Below are 24537 nucleotides of genomic sequence, written 5' to 3' on the forward strand. Positions count from 1 at the left end.
AAAGACAGTCACTGTGATAAGTGTTAACTGAAAAGAAAGGATGTTTCAGATTCATCCATGGACACAGCCATTGGATGTTCTGAACAGGAGATGTTCCCCAGAACTACAGACCGGTATCACTACTACCCTTCTTTTCTAAAACAATTGAACGCGCTGTATCTAACCAACTTTCAAACTTCCTCTCTCAGAACAAGCTGCTTGACCCCAACCAATCGGGCTTCAAGACTGGCCACTCCACAGAAACTGCCCTCCTGTCAGTCACCACTGCCCTCTAGTCTGCCAGAGCGGCTTCGAGGTCATCCCTCATCATTCTGCTGGACCTTTCTGCAGCGTTTGATACGGTCAACCATCAAATCCTGCTGGCCAGACTTTCTGAGATGGGTATCACTGGCACTGCACTTCAGTGAATCTCATCCTACCTGTCTGGAAGATCCTACCAGGTCTCCTGGGGAGGTAAAGTGTCAGGCCTGTTGACTGTTTTTTCTACAGGTACACTCTTGCACTCTTGTGGGGAGTTTCATGTTGTTCAATTGTAACTTGTTTAACTGCATGCTCTTATGGTTCTTCCCTTTGGCACTTATTTGGTTTTCCACAATGTATGCTTCACGATTTTTTTCATTGCTGGTAGTGCGGGAGGGTTAATTAATGGATGCACTTCGGAAAATGCCTCCCCCCTCTTCATGCCGCCCTAGGCGGCTGCCTATGTCGCCTATAGGAAGGACCAGCCCTGGTTGTGACATGTAAGAAATGAGAGACAATCATTCTCAGATGACCAGACTGTGCACCTGGTTTACTAAGAAGTACAGTCTAAGCAGACCCCATTCTAGATAGTTGTGCTTTAAGATCTAAACTCCCAGATGTCTGAAGCACCACATGGTTATTATTATTATTATTATAACCTTTATTTAACCAGGAGGTGGAGGTTATAACAGAGGACAGATGGTTGGATGACATAGTTTATATTGTTATTTTTGGATTGGAATTTTTTTACACATGTATTACTTACTTTTAGTTGAGTTTAAACATAATAGAAAACCATGTGTTGTGTCTCTCAGGTATTTGACTTAATTCCTTCATTCCATTCTATCTTGACAAAGATGGATGCCATTTGTTCACATTGTAGATCCATATTGCCATCTAGTATGTTTATGGGTCTAAACCTACTTTCTGAAAGGACTAAAATGGAACCATGTCTTGGTCCCATTATCCTGTGGCAAATTCCCACTTGCTAATTTAACAATTATCAAGAGTGGTCGTGGATTACAAGAACTATTTCAAATTGGTACAATAAAAGATTTTTTTTATTTTCACCAAATGGCTGGCATGGAGTAATAACCTCTAATTGCTAATAGCTTTTTAGAAGGTTTTTTAGTCTGATGTTTTCGAGAAGGTCACAAGGAAATTGACCACTAGATGGGGTAAGGAGATGGTCTATACTGGTCAATCAGCCCAAGGTGTCTGAACTTAGACCCCTGAAAGTGTAGGATAATTTCCCCCTTTTTTGGTAAAATGGATGTTCATTGTCCCTTTGGATTGACCCCTCAGCTCCTGTCTGGTACGGGAAAGTGAATTTTCGAAGTAAAGTGAGTCAGTCTCTTCTTTCCAGAGGAAAAAGGAGGCAAGCAAACATCAAAAAAAAATCTTCTTTCAGTTTTTTATAAACCTACTAACTATCATTATTTGGTAATGGGATATAATAAAAAGGCTATGGTGAGGTTTTTATAATTTGACATGAATACTCATAGAAAAATACTAGTTGGTAGCTGCACCCCAGATTGCCAGATGAGGACTCAAGCAGAAATATTTGTCCCTAGAGGAGCAATTGATTAAAAACCATATAACAGTAAAAACACACAATATCACAATATACACAATATCACACAATATCAAAGTAGGTTGATAGTAAGGTTGTCTTAAGTTGTGGAATGGGCAACATTTTTGGCCAGACAGCAGTGTGAGTTGATGGGAGGGGCGGGGCGGGACAGAGGGCTACCTAACAATCGGAAAGTAGCAGCTTGAGGTACCAGGCTTCCTTTCTCTGAAGGAGGTGTGGAACGGCCCAACTCGACACAAGCTTAATTCGACTGAATGGGTCAACCGCGCATTGCACCCCTTAAACGAGCTTTAGCTGTAGCCTATATCTGGAGCCAATAGAAAATAAGTTAATATAAAGGCAAGGGATTTTAATACTAGTAAGTACTGTAGAGGGCTTTTGTTTTTTACATGTTATTCTGAATGACAGTTTCCCAAATAAACAGGGAAAATTGCATGTTTTAGCTGTGTCAGGGAGGGCCGTGGAAAGATAAGACAGCGGGATATGATGACTGAGAAAGAGTCGGCAACAGTCAACATAATAGCAGGTAAAATCACTTTTAAGCCTACTCGTAGGCTACTTTGAACATCTACAATTAACTATCATTGTTACGTTGTTGAAGTTGCAGTTGTGAGAATGCGCAAATGCTTTTACTGTTTCGTACATGGGGTTCTTTCAAGGCTAACAATTATGTCGACCTGCATGCACTTGAACACACACAACCAGTCTCTAAAACTGAGAGTGGTTGTGTGTTAGTTAAGGTAGTCTACATCACAAAATTCCAGCATTAGAAATGTAACAGATGAGAATTTGCACTCGGGGTTTGAAAAGTAGATTGCTAGGAGATTCTGATGACTTGATTTGTCGCAGTGTGTGGGCAAGGTAGAACCTCAACAGCAACAGCTATGGTCGTATGAATACAATATGCGTATCACTGTTCATGCTATCGTTTATTAGTTCGTGTTGACTTGGTGCCACATTTTTGGGGTGTTTAGAAAAGTAACCGCGGCATATGCCTCCTCATAACGGTGCATGGTTTGGTCACATGATCAGTATCATGGGAGAACTGACTCAATGCAGCAAAATTCTGCGTAGCTTCAGCCTCACCACCATCCTAGGTGAAGAGGCATTATGTTTTTCCTTGCTTAGTCTCTCGGCTACGAGGCTACTTCAAACCCTACACACAAGATTGTATGATGCACATGCATATTAACAATTTTCACATACGTTCTTGTTTCATCCCTGTCAAGTCAGGTTTCTGATTTATATCATGAACGTGAATTACGGTACATTTTTACAAGCCCGTAAAGGAGCGTCTCCCTTTCTTCTTCAAAGCAGCACATTAGGCACGCCTGATGTAGCGTTGTAGTTGTGGACCGTGTTCCTATGGTTGAAATCCAAAACACATAAAGGACAACTAAAGAAGAAAGAGTAATCTGGTGATCAAAGTTTGGTCTATAGCCTATAGCTACGACTTGCATTTTCTTGTGTCCCGCTTGAGACGTTTCGCTGAGAAGAGGGGATGTCAACAGAATTGGTATTTTACCCCCCTAATACCAATTCTGTTGACATCAAAAGTCACACTTCATCTCAGGGTGTTGCGCAAACCTGTAATTTGTCAATAAACTGAGATAGCACCCTGTTGCCAGTTGCCTATGCTAAAATAGTATCATGGTCGTGACGCTGACCATTTGTTTGGAGACATGTTTGTTCAAACATGTTTGTCTGTTCAAACAAATGATGCAGAGATATCGTGCCGTCGTATTTAGTTCTAATGCATGCTTGCCTTACACGTTCCCACGGTGACACTTTGAGGATGCTGATAAAGAGCCCATTGTTAATTTTGAGGCCATAGAGACATGCACAAGGCCTCGCGCGATCCCAAACTAAAACCTATCTCTGGAGACTGATGTCACTATGGAAGGAAACCGCACGTTTCAGCTTTTGACATCCTCGTTGTAAACTCAATGCAAACTACATAGCTAGGTTGAAAAATACAAACTTAAAGTGATTTACTTTGGGATTTAAAGAACAGTCATGAGAATCGATTACTCAAATGCAGTGGTACTGCTCTGCCTAATCGTTCACAGATGGAATGCTTCCAACCAGTTTTTAAGGCCTCGATTTGAAGAAGGGCTAGAAATTATCTGCCTGTTTCTATCAACTGCATAACCCAAGCCCACCAATCATGATATAACAACTGGACAGAAGCTGACACAGCCCTGATTTAGAGGTCCACCCTCCTAGTCACTGTAGAATCGATCCATAGAGAGATGTGAGCTGGTGCAGCATATCTGGACAATAGTGCCTCTATTCCAGGGTGTGGTCACCAGTGTAGGGCACTTTATTGATGCTAGTCAGTCTTTTATTGATCCTGTGGTGATATTTGGCATTATAACAGCATGAACACAACAAACTGACAACTACAACAATGCTGAGTTGAATCCTTGAGTCATAAGGAGTGTTTCTTGCCATGAGAGCTTATTACCAGGATTGATTCTTCAAGTGTCTCTTAAGTGTGGTTATAATAACCATGGCATGAGAAATATTGTATTGTCTTTGTTTGGAGTCCTTGTTTCCATGGAGCTGACATAGAAACAACCATCCTGCAACAGGCTTTAAAAAAGATCATTTAACGATCTATAGTAAGCTGCATAGTTGTGCTATCCCTCTTTTCTTTTTAGAACCCACCACCACCACCACCAGATAATTGATTAGAAAGACCAAAATCAACGACAGCGTCTTGGGATTTTTTTTGGGAGTTTGAACGTGGGTCATATAGCCCTGTAAATGTTGAAACAAAGGGAGTGGTGTTCTAAGCCATATGTTCAACATGTTGAAGACAGCGCTTGGGAGGAGAGACAGACACAGGGAGGCATGCTCAAAGACTAACATTCTTTGTACTTGATAGAATAAAAATGTTCTTGGCCCATCGTGTTTTCTTTCCAGAAACCAAGACCTGTCACATTGTAGTTATATTATGCTTAAGCAAACAATCTTTGTTATTACCCGTATGTCAAGTCACTGTCACAAGTCTTAGGAATTCCCATTTACTATGTCGAGCTAACAGGGATATTTAAGAGGTTGGGACTCCTAGGCTTTCATTGTACTCTGCTGTGTTGCAGGGCCCACTGTACAGGCAGGCATCCTCAGCTATGTCCTGCTACTCTCCATCAAGTGTATTTTTTCACTCCCAAACATGGCTGAAGTCAACTGATGTGTGATGTTTGGGCTTGTTTGTGTCCACGTGTGAAGAAAATGTAGGGTTAATACAAACAACTAAAAGGAAATGAAACAGTTTCTGAAGAAAGGGTTTATTGTTAAAGAGTCCAATGAAGAGTGGAGGAACTGAAGAAGCAGTTAAGAGTGTTCTTGACTACTGTAGAATAATAATTGTAATTCTAATATATTGTCTCCCAACTGGGTTTTTAGTAGGCATAGTTAATTAATGTAAAAAAGAAAAATTCACACTTCATAGGAATTCTTGTTTTGTTTTTGCTCAAACAAGGTTAGCTTGTGCTAAATATGGTCAAATCACAGAGGTGTGCACTGCACTGTATTGTACATTATTACTGATTCCTATAGCACTGATACTGTGACTACTACTTGATTACTTCATGAGGAACGTCCTAACAGCACAACACAGAGTGTTACATTTCAAGTGCAGTCCACAATACACTGGTGTTTTAACACTATATAGCTAGCTGTTTTAATTTGTTTAAGTGTATTTAAGCAAATCTTCTCACTTCCTTACTTGGTTAGCATTCATATGTGAAAAGCGTGTTGGAGGTGTTTTTTGGAGACAGAAGGGTGAGGTAAAACAGGTGGGGTTTACCATCAGGAGCAATGATTTAAGACCTTAGTCATTAATATTTTAGTTTGAGGTGAACTCAATTACTGTGGGATTGTTTGTGTTTTGTGGAGTTTGAGCCTTGTGCCAGACAGGGAGTTGTCGGTCAACAGTACAGTTGTCCTAAAAGGTCAGGCACAAATAAGCAGCCATTTAAAAGTCCAGCCATTTAAAGTAAATTCCACAAGTTTAAAATAACAATCTTTATTGTCAACAGACCCCCAAAAAAGAGTGAAACAGAAACTGACTCGTGAAAAGAATGTTCCTGCTCTGCATTATGTCATGTCATAGATGTTGCCAATGTTTACTCTTAGGGGGAGGTGCCCTTCCTGTAGAGAGAGTGGGTGGGGCAGGATGAGAAGGTGCTACTCACGTGCTGTCAGATTTAGGTAGGAGCTTGCATGCTTCAGAGCGAAATAAACTAAAAGCAGTGGACAACCATCAGCAGTTTCTTAGATTACCCTTGAGGCTCATCCAATAAATTCTAAAAACACTGTGCAAAGATGTCTTTCTAAGAAGAAAAAAATACTTCAAAACGTGAATGTATATGAATAGAGAAATGCTTGTAATAAGCACCCAAAAAGGCTAATCATTATTGATTTCAGATGTTACCATGGTATTTGAGGTATGTAAAAGCTGTGCTCGTTTACCGGTACTCTTGTAGGTTGTAGTTTCGGTACCTTTCCAACTCTAATCCTGATGCTGACAGTCACCAGGTCTTCCACCTGCCAAAGACATGTTGACAGTATGTACCTTGTGTCTACTGAAGATTTGTGCTCAATACTGTAGATATAATGCATTCACATCAGAGCTTTTATAATTAGTTGTGGTTAGACACTTCACATTGCTGAATGATGCAACAATGCCTGTGAAGGATCTCAGCTGAAATGTAGGTTGGTAAATTATTTAACTGTGTCTGCCCTGAAAAACATCAGGGGCTGCAAAAAGCACGGGAGAGGAAGCAAGACCCTGTTTCACTGGGGAATGCAATGACCATACTCTTAAAAACATGCTTTGAATGTTTTAAATGTATGAAAGTATCTTTAAATAAGGAAAGCACCAAAGTCAGGAGTAAAAAACAAACAATTTGAATAATTTCCTTAATAATTAATGAGTTGCAACTGAAATTGTCGACAGCAAGAAAAAAGGTAGGCCTAGTAACACAATGTTTTATTGGACATGATCATGTCACACATACATACAGTGGCTTTATTTTTTAGTATGAGTATCAGGTGGAGGTCGTGTGAACTCTGGAGCAGGTTTTCTTCAAGGACCTCTATGTATTTAGATGCATTTGTCCTGACCAATCTTCCTGTCCCTGCCACTGAGAAGCACCTTTATAGCATGATGCTGCCACCTCCATGCTTCACCGCAGGGATGATATTAGCCAGGTGATGAGCAGTGCCTGGTGTTCGCCAGACATAGTGCTTGTGGTGCTGCCCAAAGAGTTCAATCAGACCAGAGAATCTTTTTCCACATTCTCAACGGTCCTTTAAATTCCATTTGTCTCTGAGCGAACTGTCACCTGCCTTTTACTCAGGAGTGCTTTCTGTCTTGCCACTCCACAAAGGCCTGATTCATGGAGTGCTGCTGAGATGGTTGTCTTTCCAGCAGGTTTCCCTATCTCTGCAGTGGACTTCTGAATCTCTCTTCGGGTGACTGCTGAATTGCTCCCTGACCAAGGCCCTTCTTGCCCGGTTACACAGTTTGTCCGGACGGCCACATCTAGTAAGAGTCCTGGTGGTTCAACTCATTATGGAGGCCACTGTGCTCCTGGGAACACTCAAAGCTTAATAAATGGTTTTATACTCACAACCTGATCTATGTCTCACCACAATTGTATCACAGAGGTCTACAGACAGTTGAACTTGAACTTCATTGCTTGGTTCTTGTTCTAATTCACGGTGTGAATTGTGGGACCTTATGTGTGCGTTTGTAAAATATGTCCCATCTGTTCAATTAGCCATACTTGGATTCCAATCTAATTTGAGACACATCTCAGGGATAAATAAAGCAAACAGGAGGGTTTTGACTACAATTTGGAGTGCCAAAGGAAAGGGTCTGAATACTTATGTAAATGAGAGATTTCAGTTTGAGATTTTTCAGTAATGGGCAGAAATGGCAATTCAAGCCATTTACAAACACAATAAAATGTGTTAAAAGTGAAGGGGTCTGAACACTTTCTTAAGCTACTCTATAATGCAAGAACACTCAAAGTCATCAAATAATGGTTTTGAATGTGTCGGCGAATCTTTCATAACAACAATGGCATCTATTTACATCTGCTTTGCGTCAAAGTGAATTGTCTACTATCAGACACTATTTTTGTGAGGTTTTTGTTTTTGTATCAGGGAATAGAGTAGACAGGCAGGAAGGAAGACCATTGTTCATTTGAGAGGTTTGAGGAATTTCCCCAATGTGACCTAAACACACTGCCCTCCCAGGGAACTTGTCTTACTCTTCCTTTCTTTCAAATCTCTCTCACCATTGTTCCTAGTCATAGTGGTCCACAAACTGGGGTCTATCTATGTAGTTCAAAGTTGGTACTGAATGTCTGTTTCGGTGTGTTTAAAGTATGCATTCATATGGTAAGAAAGACTCCCTTCATATAGTTCAGCAAAACATGTAAATCATTTTGGTCTGTTTCCGAACCATATTCACCCTATACCAACCCTTAAACATACATTACCCCAGTTCTCTCAATATTACTATCGACGGGTCACAAAGGCACTCGGAAATAACATTCATGCCCTCTGGCTTCAACACTGGCCACTGAAACCTTAAGAAAATTATTACAAAAATATCTAAGACCATTTTTCAGGTCCAAACGCAACAAAGCAGGGGAAACAGTGTGCATTTGTGTGCCACTCTTCTTACGGCAGAGCCCAAAGTGGAGAGCCACCTCCGAGACCCAGGGACACAATCATAGCCTTGTTTCAAACCCTCCCCACACAGGTAGCTGATGCAGTGCTGTCAATATGTCCTCCCAATTTATTTTCACATGGATCTGGACCGAGACCTCCCTCTGAACCACCCAGTGGGGTGCCTTGCCTGTAGCGGGGAGACGTTTATTTCACTTTGCAGCAGTTGAGCAGATGTCTACTCCCCATCACACACACATAGACACGCCCTCCATCCCAGTGTCCTCAGCTAGGAGGACACCTGATATACCAGGCCACAAGGAGACTCACCCACGCTCACAGGAGGGCTTTCACAGGCTCGGGGGGGAAACCTTATGGCTTCTGCATATGCAACTCAATTACCTTCACACTGTTGCTTCTGTCCTTCTTCTTCACTCATCACTATTTACAATAGCATGCCATGCACCATACAGTTGTAAATCCTCAGCCTACAGTAGGTGTTATTAAATGTAAATTCATTTAAACTCTACATGACAAGTACTGCTGACTTCAGACGAATCAGATGAACACACAAATCGAGGGGTACGACTGTTCATAAGTTGAATGATACAGAGGTAGATTTTGTCCATCTGCAGTGGCATCTTCAACCAGTGAGGCATTACTATGCTGATCTAATAGAAGGCAGTGTAGTTCTGTGGTAATCGGGTTACTCTGCAGAAGTTGTATTTCTGTCTGATCTGCACATTTCCCAGAGTGGGGATATCATTTGACAGCAAACTGCAGACACAGATCTATAGGTTTATAGATTAGGGAATGCTAGGTGTAGTATTTTATCAGCGTGTCTGCCTTTTTACTCTCAGCTGGTGTGTTATTGGAAATATCTGCTTAGACTGTATATGGACTTTCTTATTTCCTTGCTGGTAAATATTTGTATGCATGTGTTATATTCATTTGATCTTTTTTAAGTGTAAATGTTTTTATTTGTTATTTTTATTATGTATTTTTGGATACTTGTATATTTAATTAATAGCTTAGTTAATGCCCATGGTACTAACACAATACAAATTCTAGCTACAGGCCTGTGTTGACATTTTCTCTGGAGTGTCATGCCAAATTCTTGTTTTGCATTTGAACAGCTCCCACCCTACTCATCTGTGAAGAAGAGAAACACCTCTAGCATTCCTGGAATAATGTCAATAGTGTGTACTGTACATTACAGGAGAATTGTCTCAAGTGTTGTACGCCTGTGTGTGTGCATCCTTGGGAGTGTGTGTTTGAAGTGAAAATGCGTGTGTTGTGGGTACGCACTTCGAACGGTGCTAGAAACCATTGGCTGGCCTCAGCTGTTGTCAGTCTGCTTCCCTGTGCTGTGCCTGGGCAGATGGCCAGCTGGATGCAGTTGAGATAGAGGGAGGGGAAGAGAGGTGGCCTCTCTCTGTGTGTGTGTCTCTGTCTCTCTCTGTGTGTCTCTCTCCCTCTATGGCTCTCTTTCTCGCTCCTACAGACCCAATCTGACTGCGCGCTGTGCTGCAGCTTGGCATGAATGGAACCTCTGATAGGGGAAGAAATGGGACATTCACTCCAAAAGAGAGCCGCCCCAAACTCATTTCTCTTTCCCTTCCATGAATGTGGCCCTTTGAATGGGGATTTATTTTGTGGTGCCACTGAGTATTTGTGGCAGTAAATTGAATAGGGCATCTCTTTGCCTTTGTAGGTGTCAATTAATGCCATACATTTTTATCGGATCTCCTTGCACTCTTTGGTGGTTTTCCTCCTGCACCAGTAGCACTTCTTTGCGCTTTGGTTGGACAATTGCTAGTATCGACATGCTGTCGACAGTGCTTCAACTCTTTTTAAAAACAACGAAAGTCAAACATTTGGTTAATTTTGTCCCGCGTACAAATTAAAATCAATCTCCTTAAAATGCCCTCTATCCTCATACAAGAAATGTGGCAGTTTGTTTTCCTTTAAGGAATGAAAATCTGAGAAAAATGTGAAGGACGTGGTATGGCATCCATTTGATTTCATCCTCATGCTTTTGAGTCTGCATTGAAAAGGTGATGCGAGCCCAGCTGCTTGGAATGAAATTTAAGTCTAGTGAGAGGTGTTGTCATTTTTGTTTCAACTGTTTCCGGGCCTCGACTTCAACTAGATTAGCAACTTTATAATGACCTTCCAGGCAGTTAGAGAGATGCTTAGTGACTGCTTAGACACAGAATAAGGGCACTTACGTAAGTGGCACTAGTCAGTTAAAGGGTCCCATCCTTGCTGTTCACATTCAATATCAGGAAAGATTAGCCAGGAACCATTATGTGCTAACAATGTACATGTGGTTATCTTCTCTGTATTGATACATTTTTAGCAGGTGTGATGCTAATGTCTTACCCAATTAACTCTGCTGATTTAAGTAATGACCGTACAGAAAGAGAAGTGTTTATGATGTCAGTCGAATGTTCAATAAAGTCCAATACTTTGTTGTCTTTAGACCTGGTGAACCCTTTGTGTCCAAAATGTAATAGAATTTCCATTCTACCGTAGAACTTTGTTTCCATGGGGTGTCTGTGGTTCACACCATAAATGCAGCTTTCTGGACTATTCATATTCTGACTATTTTCATAATTCTCAGGTGGTGGTTTGTTACTCTATGTCTTTGAAGTGGTTATCAATCTACTGTACCATTGTAGCCTGAGGTCTGCGCTCCCAGTGTATTAAACCATGTCTGACATCTGCACAGAGAAGCTTACACATTCAGAGCTGTCTAGGGAAAAGCAGGAATGTGAAGAGAACAGGATGTTATAGCTTCTTCTGTAGAACAGAGAGGAAATTCTGTCTTTAAAGGGAATCTGGATGCCTTTTTATTCTTGTCTTCCATTCACTTGTTCATGTAGGCATTTTACATGTTAAACACATACTGGCTGTCGGCTAATGCTGTTACTGCCTGGTTTATAAATCCAACTTTTTCAAACCTTAAAAGACACAAGACATTTTTTTGCTGTTAGGCCTATCAGAATTGTGTGGAGAAGCTGTGGCGTTTGACCCCTGCTGCTTCCTGTTAGAATGTGTAGTAGAACATTCCAGGACCACTCCATTTGATTGGGAGAAAAGGGAGGGGCCAAGGAAACAGGATACTCTATCTTTGGCTTGATCGCTAAGTACTGTTTGCAGTGGCTGAATGATCTTATAATTGTTTGCGCTCCGATAACAATTGAATATGCTGACAGGATGCATGGACTTGATGAGGTCTTAAGAGATATTTTGTCTGTTTGAAAATGTTGATATATAGTAGTAATGTGGTGAATTTGAGTCAACTTTAAATTGATCTTTTACATTTAGTCATTTAGCAGACGCTCTTATCCAGAGCGACTTACACTAAGTACAGGGACATTCCCCCCGAGGCAAGTAGGGTGAAGTGCCTTGCCCAAGGACACAACATTATGTGCCACGGCCGGGAGTCGAACCGGAAACCTTCTGATTACTAGCCCGATTCCCTAACTGCTCAGCCATCTGACCCCCTAGACCACACGACAACACTGTGACAATGACGTTGTCTATCCATATGTAGCCTGAAGTGATATATATGTGTTTACTTTGCAGTGAATTATGAAATGAAAAGTGAAAGGTTTTCAATTCATCGTTATAGTAGCCTTTGAGCTTGTACCCAAAACACAAAGCCATATCTATAGGTTTGACCTTGCAGTCATATGTTGTACACAGTGTGCAGGACCGTGTGCCGGATGTCTTGTATAATATATTACTAACCACCGAAAACCAACACTTGATTTACTTCCACTTCTTTTTTCTTTGTCCTTCTACAACATCATTTTGTACTTTCCTTACAAAACTTCCTGAAAAAGCTCTCCAACATAGACAAATCAATTGTCAGATAAACCTTTTTAGTGACATTTAATAACTGGAAGTCAATAAACCCTACACTTAACAATTTTCATTTTCAAACATATTTGCCTAGTAAACAAAATGTTTTAAAAGAAATGCTGACGCAACCATTGAACAACATGAGCATCTATAGCTCAATTGCTCTGTCCTGAAACACATTTACCACTAGAGAACTTATTTTACTCCTCCACTCCTGATTAGATTTTTTATTGTTCTCTTTTGATATAAGAAGTCAAGGTTGTAGGGGCCATTTTAGAATAGTGTGGGATGGGTTGAAGAAAATGTCTATCCACAGGTGGTCTGGTAATTCAGCACCATAATTGCCTGGCAAAGTGCATTTTGGGTCTTCAGACCACTCATCCGCTCTGTGGGGGTTGACGACAGAAAAGAACGATCAACGTGGAAAAACAGACATATAACGTGATATCCCGTCGAGAAACAATCCTCCCCAGGCACTTACGATACGTTTAGGGAATGGCATTACTGTGCATCTTCAGAGAACCCTTTTCACACGTGCTATTAAGTCAAGCTAAAGAAGATGATGCTGCCAAATGGACAGATTCAATTGTTATTGAATTGAAATGTCATTGTTTAAGAAGCAGGTGTGCCAGACGTATTGCTGTCAACGAGTGATAAAAGTTGTTAGGAATTGGATTGTTGATTTTTTTAAATTAACTGGTTTTTCAGAATTCTTGGTGCTGCTGTATGAAATGAAGTTTCTCTTGGCTTGTGGAACTTCTTAAAGAGGTATCTCTCTTTGTCTCTCCTCAGATGCAATGGCAACTCCGTCTCCGGCCAAGAGTATGGGTGACCCTGGCATCACCCCGCTGTCCCCCTCACACATTCAGGTAATGCTGTGGACTTGTGTTGTTATTTCTCTTTCAGATTGGTTTGGTTTCAGCTTTTGAAGTTGGATTTTATTTACACTTTACAGATTGAATTTGTATCACTCTTTATGCAGTGCTGTTGTAATTGCTTAAAATTGTACAATGATAGCAGATTTGTTCCAATTACAATTGCTTGGTGGAAAAGGCTATGTTTCTTATGTAGTTTAATCAATCTAGTGCCCAGCATTCAAAGTTAAATATCACCAATGTTCTCACCAGTCTATCCCATGTTCTCTCCCTCATAGCAAAATGACACAGACCCAGATGCCCATACAGGGCCCTCTTTCGTGGTGGTGGTTGCTATCGACTTTGGCACCACATCCAGCGGCTATGCTTATGCCTTCACCAACGAGCCAGAGTGTATTCACACCATGAGGTGAGCCAACGCTGCATTGCAGTCACTGGTCCAAACAGAGTGAGAGACTCAAAGGAGGGAGGGAGATGCCGGTGCTCTCAGATCAGGCTATACTGTTGCAGGACCTCTGTCAATACTGTTGTTGGCGACGGAAATATAGGAGTGAATATGCAGAGGTGATACAGTGTTTTATTGTTTGCTTCCATCAAAATCGAAATAGCTGTGCCACAGGATGCTAAATAGACACAGATGCAAATAAGTGCTGCATTCTTCACTTTGATTGGATGCACGCAGACTGACGTTTAAAGCTAGAAATGTATTTAAATATCAGAGAAACTGTGTTCCCTCTGACTATTTATCTGCTTCATTGGCATCTATCATGTCCGAATGGCCCAGGACCACTCAGTGTAATGACCCGTCAGTGATGGGACTGACTGGTTCACTGCTCTGGGGTGCAATCACCCTTGGGAACTCATCTGGGCACCACTAGGAGATTCCCCTATTGATAACTGTAGGATAGTCAAACTACTAACTGAAGTTGGTATAGACTTGGGTGAGGTTAGGTTCAGTGGTAAGTTAGTTGAGGGGATGTTGATTGTCAGTTAATAATGTATAGCATGGGAGTGACCCTCAAAATGGTCGGCTTGTAAAATGAACCAAAGTGCAGTTCGGTGTGTTTAGATAATGGGACAAGTCGTCTCACACACACATACACAGGCACACACACAGACACACGTACCAGGCACCCCAACGTTTACCTCTTCAACATTCCCTACTGACTGACAGGTGTTTATGTTATATCCGTGGCATGTTTTTTTCTGGGAGGCACTATCTTGACGATGACTTTGAAATAGCAGTGTTGTTGAGTTTTTATTTGCCAAACCAGTTGGTTGGGTGATAATTACCAATCTCTTGTGAAGGGTCTGTTTTGAAAGCCCTTGATACAAGGTCAGCGTTAAAAATCTCTTCTCTCTTCATCAACTTATGTATGAATAAGATGTAGGAATCTTCACACACACCATCGCTAATCATTTGAAATACTTTTGTTTTAAAAGAACATGCTCAAACTAACAACTAACCTTGACACAAAGATACTTTAGGTGTTTATAAAGTGCTAGTTTAAGCTTCCAGCATCTGTCTTGAAAGAAATAAACAGGGTTCATCCAGGTACTGTGAACTTTCATTTGCCAAGAAACAGACATCTGTTGCTATGAAGTTCAGCCATCAGATACAAGTTGAGTAAGGTATTTGCACTATTGCTACCAGACCTCCAAGAAAAATTGCCCTCGGAGCCCTGAGGTTATTTCTTTTGGATTGAGCCATCTGCCTTCCAAATCCTTACGCAAACAAATACTTCTTGGAATATCCTAAACTCTCAAAATGGATTGAGCAACTTGGCATTGCTTCAAGGGAGTCTTTGTAATTGTTCACCCATAAAGATTTGATATGAACCTTCAAACCGAAAAATAAAAGTTGTTTACTTTTAAACATTTGTAAAGATGGACTCTCAACTAATTGCACTGGCTCACATGACTGTTTCGATCTTCGAAGTTTATTGCCCTGTGATAATTACAAAAGTACAAAAAGTATTTTATTTTTCTTTTGAGGCACAAGTAAATTTTAATATTGTGTGGTTCAACACATTTCTTCAAGATCATTGACACCATGCTAGCACCTTGGAGTGACTATATCGCCAAGCTAGAGGTACTCACTCTATTTTGGATTGGATTTTACGGCTCCACACATCCTAGAGTCAAACTTATCCTCTCATCGGAAAGTACTGGGTGCATTGACAGTGAATGTCGGCCAGACACTCTTCTCTATAGACATGGACATTAGCATTCACCAGCTGTCCTCACTGATGCGGGCCCCACACATTGGTTCAGGAATCCAATTGCATAGAAAAACTCTCCAACTATTGAAAACCCAACCAGAGTTGTAAACAGCTATTCAGAAATAGCAATATCTTCGTTCAAGACTCACACGCAGGTTTTTCGACGATAAAATGTAAAAATGACATTTAACCCAGAACTCCAAATTCCAGAAGCATTATCTCCCATTAGGCCACTAAAATACATTAATGTAGTTGACCCAAGGCTTTTTACATCAAAGCCCTTCCAGCCAGAGTGTAGTCTTACTGCCTTGACTCACAGAGAAAGGAAATACAAAATGTAAAGCCTCTCACTCTCTTTAGTTCATATTTAAGTGAACTCATGTGAAGAATTTAAAGCCCCTCACTGATCAGCGCAGGTCAAGGTGAGTCAGTAACACTTTACTTAGCGTAGCAGCTGCATAAATCAAAGCCATCCATTTTTGCTTTGCCACATTCTTGGCGAGGCTGATGATGATAATATGTCTTGAATCACATTTAGCCTCTGTAGAATAATTATAATTTTAATTCAAGCATTGGCCTTCTGGATCAATTAATGTGAACTAGGATCAAGATGCGTGTGTTTATTTGAGAAAATGTTATTTGCATAGATACAAGCAATACATTATCTAGTCATGATTCAGATTACCCCATTTTCCCGATAGTGACTTCCAAAAATATCCAAATGGGTTCCTCACAGCAGGCCACCCTCTGTAACATGGCTTCACAATCCCATAATGCACATATCATTCTCATCTCTCGGGGATGGAACCCAGGCTAATTTTAGTTACAGTAATCTTCATTTGCCTACATTTAAATTTAGCACAATTAGCCTAGAGGTGAACAATACATTGTACAAATGTTTCCATGATAATTAAAAGACTAACAAGGGACTGGTGAAGAAGGTTGGATTGTGCGTGTTTGACCTTGAGTGATCTGTGTGGACATTCTGTGTCAAGATAGACACTGAATATTGATGCTACAGTATCTGCAAATGCATGAATTTGGAGTTGTAGTTAATATATTATTTGGTTCCAATCATAGTTGTACTGTCTGAAATGTTACCAGATTTATGATATGAATTGCTGGTCACTCCTAGACGCTGGGAAGGCGGTGACCCAGGTGTGTCCAATCAGAAGACCCCTACCACCATCCTGCTAACTCCGGACAGGAAGTTCCACAGTTTTGGCTATGCAGCACGTGACACCTATCACGACCTGGACCCCATCGAGTCCAAGCAATGGCTCTACCTAGAGAAGTTCAAAATGAAACTTCACACCACTGCAGTAAGGACACATACCGTTTTTTACACACCCATTGGATACACACCTGCCCCTTCCACACAACACACACCCTATTTAGGGCTTAAGGTCAACCCTAGTGTCTTCTAGCAAACACAGAGGATTACACAAACACACACACATTTTCCTCATTACTCTGCAACCGTCTGTCCTTGTGCTAGGTGAGCAACTTGGCTGCCCTAAGCTGACTTTGCAGCAAACTTGAAATCCTCTGCCCCTTCTTCTCTGCCAAAGCCAATACTGCCAGCAACTTTTGGTTCAGCCCACCCTTTCTGCATACATAGACATAATGTGGATGGACTGGTGCACCTCGTCAGCCAGGGCAATATAGCTGTTCATCATCAGTCCATGTCTGTGTGGTGTTGTAATTAAGACATGTACAGCAGATGAGGATTAAATTAATTTCTGTTTTCTTTTTTCCCCCCCAATCAGAATCTCTCCATTGACACAGACCTCCATGCAGCCAACGGGAAGAGAGTAAAAGCTCTGGATATATTTGCGTACGCTCTGGCGTTCTTCAAGGAGCAGGCCCTAAAGGTAGCGTGAGGACAGCTTTGATAACAGTATTGTAGCCAACGGTTTTATTTCCCATTGGGCTAACCTTGTCAACGCATACAGGAGGAGGCAAAAGATAGTATTTCAAATGTTTAGATACTCGCGCCTAGATTCTAGAATGTGCCGTTGGAGAATGGGATGGTTAAGGAGAGTCGAGATTAAATGCCATGTTGGATTTGGTGCCCGGCAGGAGTTGAGTGACCAGTCGGGCGGAGAGTTTGACAACAACGACGTGAGATGGGTCATCACTGTCCCAGCCATCTGGAAGATGCCAGCTAAGCAGTTCATGAGAGAGGCTGCCTACAAGGTACTATGGCCTCTGTAAAAGGCGACGGACAGACACATACGCACACTCAAACACATACACACAGCATTAGCATGAAAACAAACTCACACGCACACGTACACTATTCCAGTACGGAGTGCACACTTACAAAGAGACACCAAAACACACTTGACATAGGTCCTCTTTTACATCATAACAGGTCCATAGCTTTATGAAAGGCATTACTTTCCTCTCTCAACATTGATTTCAAAGGCTTCTTTCGCAACTAAAGTATCCTTAGCTTCGACATGATGCAACTCCCCGTCTTCACCCCTCACCTGCTCCCCAGAAGGCTCAGCCCCCAGCTGTTTGTCTGAGGTACTGCAGGTGCTGAGCATTTAGTGATGACTGGGCGTGATTATGTTTTCGGCCCTGTCTGCCACCGCTGCTGCTGCTGTAATGTATTGCAGAGGAGAGAGAGGAGTGGAGGTTCTGGAGCTGCAGTGCCCAAAAGTGTTCCATCCCCCACTGCCAACACACGTGCGCGAGCACACCCACACAGAAACATGCACATACAATCTCACACTTACACACACATGCTCCCTTACACACACACGCACACGCATGGATGTGTGACTGTGCCTCAGCAGAGTCACACTGACCTACAGACAGCAGTAGGGGACAGGGAGAGGGGTGTCGGTGCCAAGACAGCAAATCTGTACTCGACTGGTAGAGAATGCTTGCTGTTTAATAAGACAAAGATGTTATTAGCGAGGACTGCACATTTAGCACCGTAGAGGAATACATATACGACAACAAAAGCATCTCAGTTAGTGCAATCCCATGATGAAAGCTGTTATCAACGGTACCACATGGCTAAAGTGGCAGTGTGACGATGAGCTCTTTGCTCCACAGAGCCACGACGGGCTGTAGCTGATGCATGTCAGAGAGCGCAGGCTCGATGGGTGTGGTGCCCCCACGTCGAGGAGCGTCTGTGAGGCAGGGCGTCTGTGAGGCAGGGAGTCTGTGAGACGTCTGTGTGTGTGTGCGGGCGGGCGAGCCTGTGTGCACGTGGGGGCGAGGGGCCGCGCATTAGTATGTGCAGGAGAGAGTCACATGGGTGTGGCTGTCTGCCTGTGAGTCTGCCGTCTGGTAAAGACCGCACTCTGCAAGGAACAAGAAGGAGGGTCTGGAACAGAGGGAGATTAGCGGAGGGAGAGAGGGGACAGAGACGAGAGGGAAGACGCACGAAGGAGATTAAAGATGTGTGTGCGGGGTGTGGAGAAGGGGAGATGGAGGGATGTGAGAAGAGGTGGAATGATGGAGGACAGAGGGGAGAGACGCAGAGGAGAGAAGGCTCTTTTATCGACTCGGATCATCTGATATCTGCAGTGGGGATAGAAGCATGGAGGTGGTGTGTGGGTGGGTAGGGGGGGGGGGGGGGTTAAGTGCGCATCTGCAGTGACTCAGCATCCTCTGGCTGCGATCATTAATATTCATAAAAGGGAAGAATGAGGGAGGAGAGGACTGTCCCCACCCACTTCCCTCTCCTCCTCTGTCACAAGTCACAGATCTCACTGGGGACTAGGAAGGAATTCTCAGCCTCTCTGAAAGGGATGGGCCCCTTCATAGGCTGCAAAACAGCAGAACGCAAACTGCCATCTAGCATCATGACATTCCTGATACCGGCCCAGCACACTGCAAAAGCATTAGATGTCATAGTAGTCGAGTATAGTGGTCGTCAAAATTGTGTAATATAGCAGCTTTTGGGATTTACTTAAATGTTTGGATTAGGTGATTTATTACTGGTGTAATTTCCTGTTGATGGGACGTGGCCAAAGTTCTGCACTTCTCCTCAGGCTATTTTTCATTTTGTCATTTAGGAGGACAATAACTTATGCTTGTTATTACAGTAATCATATTTTCAATGAACAATTCCCTTTGAGCTGCATATTGTCTTTCGGCCATGTGGTGATGATGAAGGATAATTAGTGTGAATGGGAAACAAAAGGTTATTTCTCCATAGTTACGAGCATGTGGGCCAGCACACTTCAAATTGTAGGTCGTCTTTAGTCTTGGAATGGCTGACATTATACATTGTTCCCTGGGCGCTCTTCCTACTTCCATTGCTGTCATTATGAACTACATCGTGTGAAGAGCTAAAAACATGTACTTCCTGTATTCTGCTCTCCTCTAGTCTGGTCTGGTCTCCCGTGAAAACCCAGAGCAGCTGATCATTGCCCTTGAGCCAGAGGCAGCATCAATCTACTGCCGCAAACTCCGCCTTCACCAGATGGTTGACATCAGCTCTCGGACAACCCAGAATGGCTTCAGCCCCACTGAAAATGTGGGGGCGGCAATGACCCAGGGTAAATCCCGCCCACAATGCAGCATAGGCCAATGAGGTCACTACTGCACCATCCCTCATTTTTTACATTCCATATATGTTGCATTTTTGTCTTTCAAACTAATCTTGATTGGTTGTTTGTCAGTAACCTTCAAATCAATGCTTAATGTATTCAATATTTGTTTTCTAATGGTCCAATTAGCTTGGAAGGAAACCGAGGTAATAGTTGGTAGTAGCACCCAACACAGAACGTAAGACACTGTGATTGGTATAGCTCTACTTTTATTTTATGCTCTACAGTGAGTATTGTGCTATGATTTTATCAGTTCATGTCAGTTAACATCACAATGTGAACATGTATCAGAGAGTGTCAGGAATATTTCTGTTAAGCAAATTCTTTTATCTATTGATGCTTTTCTCTATATTTTTTCCCTCCAAACTAAGGTACCCCAAGTCCTGGTAAATGGTCATTTTAATTCAGACACCCGTTGCATGAACAAGAGGGATTCCTGACCTTTTGAATCCTTTATGTTATTCCCCACATTCCCCTCTTAGTTTGCTGTTGCTTCTTGTTCATAAAGTAAGATGTTTAAAATTGCATCTTCATCGGATGACATTTGATGTGTTGGACATAATACATTTGAGAAATTGTATCATTCTTTTGCAAACGTACATGCAATAAAGACCATACCTATACTAAATACCAAAAGGTATTTCAAACATGCATTTAGGTAGATACGTCTTATGTACAAATAGTTTGAGCCTCAGCTGAAATGAAATCCTATACATTTACAAGCATGTGAAGCAGCGATGGCAAATTACCTCATCCTTCACTTTTTCGCACGACACTCTTTTGTATTGAAAACATTTCTGTTCTACACCAATGATCTAAAGGAGAGATTGAGAAGGACGCTCCCCTTCAGTCTCTTCAGTCCCTTCAGGCTGATTGTACAGGAATGTGACTGAATAGCATTCACAGTCTGGCATTCAGTTGTAGACAGACTTCTGCAGAATATTTTCTAGTTCTGAAGAGGTCAAAGCTTCACACAGTAAATGAAGGTTCCTCTTTGTCCCTCTGAGATTGACGGATTGCATTGTATTCTATTAGATTTTTTTTTTTCTTCTATTGATGGAAGACATATATTTATTGGGAAGTGTTACATGTAGGTAGTATTGTGTAATGTGTTTCTATTTGGTCTCTTGGGTAGTGGATATCTTAGCACTCAAAAGAACTTCACGAGATACTGTTTGCATTGACCGTTGAGATTGGAAGGACTGTGCACTGAATAAGCACAGGAGGAACTACTTGAAGTGATAAGACTGATTGAAATGTCTTTATCTCAAGCTAGTAGTAAGTGTAACACTGGCTCGTTTAGGACAGAAAACTGTTGCCTAAACTTTGATTGAAATTTTTTTTCTCGCATAAAAACACACATGTATATATGTGTACTTCACAGCCAGTGGGTGACAGTGTACTGGTTTGGTGCTGTGCTTATGTTTCACCATGCTAATCGGATGTTCTTGCAGCGCTAGGGGCTATTAGTGTATCTTCAAAGCAGATGGCCTCGCATGTTTTTACTTTATGGACTTTTTAATGACCTGGTTCAGACAGCTTTTGAGTGCAGAGGTCCATGGCTTCTGGCAACCGTTTTATAATGCTTAACCAAATGCTCTGTGTTTTTGAAACTTCCATCCACAATTCATATCCTTCACCCAAATGGTCTGTGACTGCCGCCTTTCCAATTAGCAGCAATCCAAAGGGTAAAAAAAAAAAAAGGAAAGGTTAAAGAATATCAATATTTTCCAGTCTAATACTGGGGTTTTATAAAATAGGATGTTACAAGACTTTTCCAGATGCCTTCATTTGGTGTTGTGAGGAAAGCTCACAGGAAATAATGATTTTGCTCCAGATGCTTCCTCTGCATCAATTGTCACACAATGTCCTTCCCTATATCCAAGCAGCTATTCTAATTTAATATCTGCACATTATACGTACAAGCGATAGCTCATGGTTTCTTGTTGTTAAGAAGTGAATATGGAGTGTCGCTATGGTGTTATAATCAAATTCAAGATCAAGTGCACAGTCACTCCCTCTAGAAAGCTAATGGGATTTGAAAAGCCCTTTCTCCTCCTCTGTGCAGTTTCCCCTGTTAGAGGAAATGTCGGTCTGACTTTTAGGTCAGTGTGGTCATGCTAACTACTACAGTGTTTTCCTGTTGTTTGACAGTTCACACAAAGTGCCAAATATTTCTTGTATCTTCCCCCTATACCGTAGCTTAGCAGTTGTTAGCATTCCTCAGTGCCCTATTCAATTATTTTAAGTAGAACTAACTTTGTTTGGCTAACATTTTCTCAATTCTATCTGTAATTATAAGCAGCTACAGTAGGTAGATTTCTATTTTAACAATGACCAGTGTACAGAATTGGTTGAAATTGTATTGTTGGGTTGTAAGGTTTAACTTAACCTGTAGTTGGATACACACAATTTAGACTGTAATAGTTGTCATAACATTTGAAGGAAAAAAAAAAACAGCCAGCACAGTGCATGTTTGTTGGAGGCTCCTTCCGGTAGTACTGTAACTACAGCCGGGCCCCGTGGAATGTTCTGGATGTGTTCCACTCACCTCACAGGCCTGAATCCCTAGTCTCGACCCCACAGAATCACCCTGCCGCTTGCCTCACATTGTTTGACCCACAGCCTCACGCCCACAAGCTCTTCTGCCCGCTCTCACACTCACCCAGCCATTCTCTCTCTGTTAATAACCAGCCAAGGAGCATGGCCGGCGCAACCGACAGAGCCGCACGTTTTTGGTGGAAAATGTCATAGGGGAGCTATGGTCGGAGCTGGAAGAAGGTAGAGTCTCTCTCTCTCTTTCTCTCTCTCTCTCTCTCTCTCTCTCACACGCTCTGTTTTTTTCTTTTTCTCTCCTTGTTTTTGCCCTTGCTTTTTCTAAGGCCTGCCGACCTTGCGTCGTAAATGGAGATTCAATATGACAAATGTAGGCCCCTTACACGGTATTAGCGAAACAGTTCATGTTCTGAAGCTTTTCACAGTCTAATGAATGATCTCTCCACTTATCAAGTGCTGTCTATAAATTTAGATGAAGTTTATCAGGGTTACTTAAGTTAAATCCATTTCAGTCTTTCTTTTCCTGGTCATAAACACTATTGTGTGTTCTGGCAGTAATGTTTTGTAAACACTATATATACAGTATGAGTGCATATTGGTTTAACAATTATGAGGGAATTCAGATCAGGCCTTATGTTTCATTATATATATTGTACAAAATGTGTTGACTGTTTCATCACAATTTATGCATGGCAATAGTAGAATCTTTTCATAGAATGACCTACATCAAGTCAGACTTTTCCACTACCTGTACTAATTCCCTCATCCCATCTCTTCACACACACACACACACACACACACACACACACACACACACACACACACACACACACACACACACACACACACACACACACACACACACACACACACACACACACACACACACACACACACCTTCCCTCTGCCCCTCCCCATGGCCCTCCTGTTTGCTTGCCACAGTTCTGTATATGTAGTTGAAAACTAGGTCACCAAGACCCACTAGGTCTCTCTTTCAGGGCATTGTGTTGTCTCATGTAACATTCACTGTCCTCAGAGAGTTTCAAAACACAGAAGCAGAGTTTTAGAGGGAAAACCTAAAAGTTACTCCACAGAGGCGGAGCTACATGTTCACCTAAATCCTATTGAATTGCGTCTTTCCACCGCCTCTCCCTCTCATGGTGTTTTCTTTCTCTCCCTGTCTCCAGGTGACCGCTACGTTGTGGTAGACTGTGGCGGGGGCACAGTCGACCTCACGGTCCATCAGATTCGTCTGCCTGAGGGACACCTCAAAGAGCTGTACAAGGCCTCAGGTACAGAAGCACCCAGTGTTGTAGCTCTCCTCTTTTCTATTTTCAAGTGGTATATTTTAGCAAAGGCTTTAGACAGAGTTTTCTGGCCCCAAGAAAGACAGACAGCAAAGTGGTCCACCAAAACTAAAGCAACCATTTTTCTCAAGGGTAACCATGTGGACTAAAGAATTTTACAGGACTGAGAAGCAAGATAAACAGACCTTCCCCTTTCAATGGGCTTTTATTATTCAATACAAAACCATAATCTGTCCCTAAACCTGCCCCTCACTAGTTTTGTCGACACAGTGACACAGGCCATTTTTTAGTTGTTATTGACCAAGCCTCATATTCCCCCCTGTAGGCGGTCCTTATGGCTCCATCGGTATTGATTTTGAGTTTGAGAAGCTCCTGTGTAAGATCTTCGGTCAGGATTTTATCGACCAGTTCAAGATCAAGCGACCAGCCGCCTGGGTGGATCTGATGATTGCTTTTGAGTCCCGGAAGCGGGCTGCGGCCCCTGACCGGACCAACCCCCTGAACATCAACCTGCCCTTCTCCTTCATCGACTACTACAAGAAGTTCAGAGGGCACAGTGTGGAGCATGCCCTGCGCAAGAGCAAGTGAGTGTGTTTGTGTGGG

At 42.1% G+C, this 24537-nt stretch overlaps 1 protein-coding gene across 1 annotated transcript in view; it reads left to right on the plus strand.

Moving 5' to 3' along the window:
- Positions 1–2106: 2106 nt before the first annotated feature.
- hspa12a (heat shock protein 12A) overlaps positions 2107–24537 on the plus strand; it is a 29480-nt gene continuing 7049 nt past the window's right edge. The window contains exons 1-10 of the mRNA XM_067236765.1: positions 2107–2360; positions 13190–13266; positions 13551–13681; positions 16630–16816; positions 17264–17368; positions 17577–17693; positions 19849–20020; positions 22766–22852; positions 23815–23919; positions 24260–24518. Of these exons, the coding sequence (XP_067092866.1) occupies positions 2318–2360; positions 13190–13266; positions 13551–13681; positions 16630–16816; positions 17264–17368; positions 17577–17693; positions 19849–20020; positions 22766–22852; positions 23815–23919; positions 24260–24518 (1283 nt within the window). The 5' untranslated portion in view covers positions 2107–2317. The remainder of the gene's footprint in view (positions 2361–13189; positions 13267–13550; positions 13682–16629; positions 16817–17263; positions 17369–17576; positions 17694–19848; positions 20021–22765; positions 22853–23814; positions 23920–24259; positions 24519–24537) is intronic.

This window comes from Osmerus mordax, chromosome 5, assembly GCF_038355195.1.
Source record: "Osmerus mordax isolate fOsmMor3 chromosome 5, fOsmMor3.pri, whole genome shotgun sequence".
Taxonomy (NCBI): Eukaryota; Metazoa; Chordata; class Actinopteri; order Osmeriformes; family Osmeridae; genus Osmerus; species Osmerus mordax.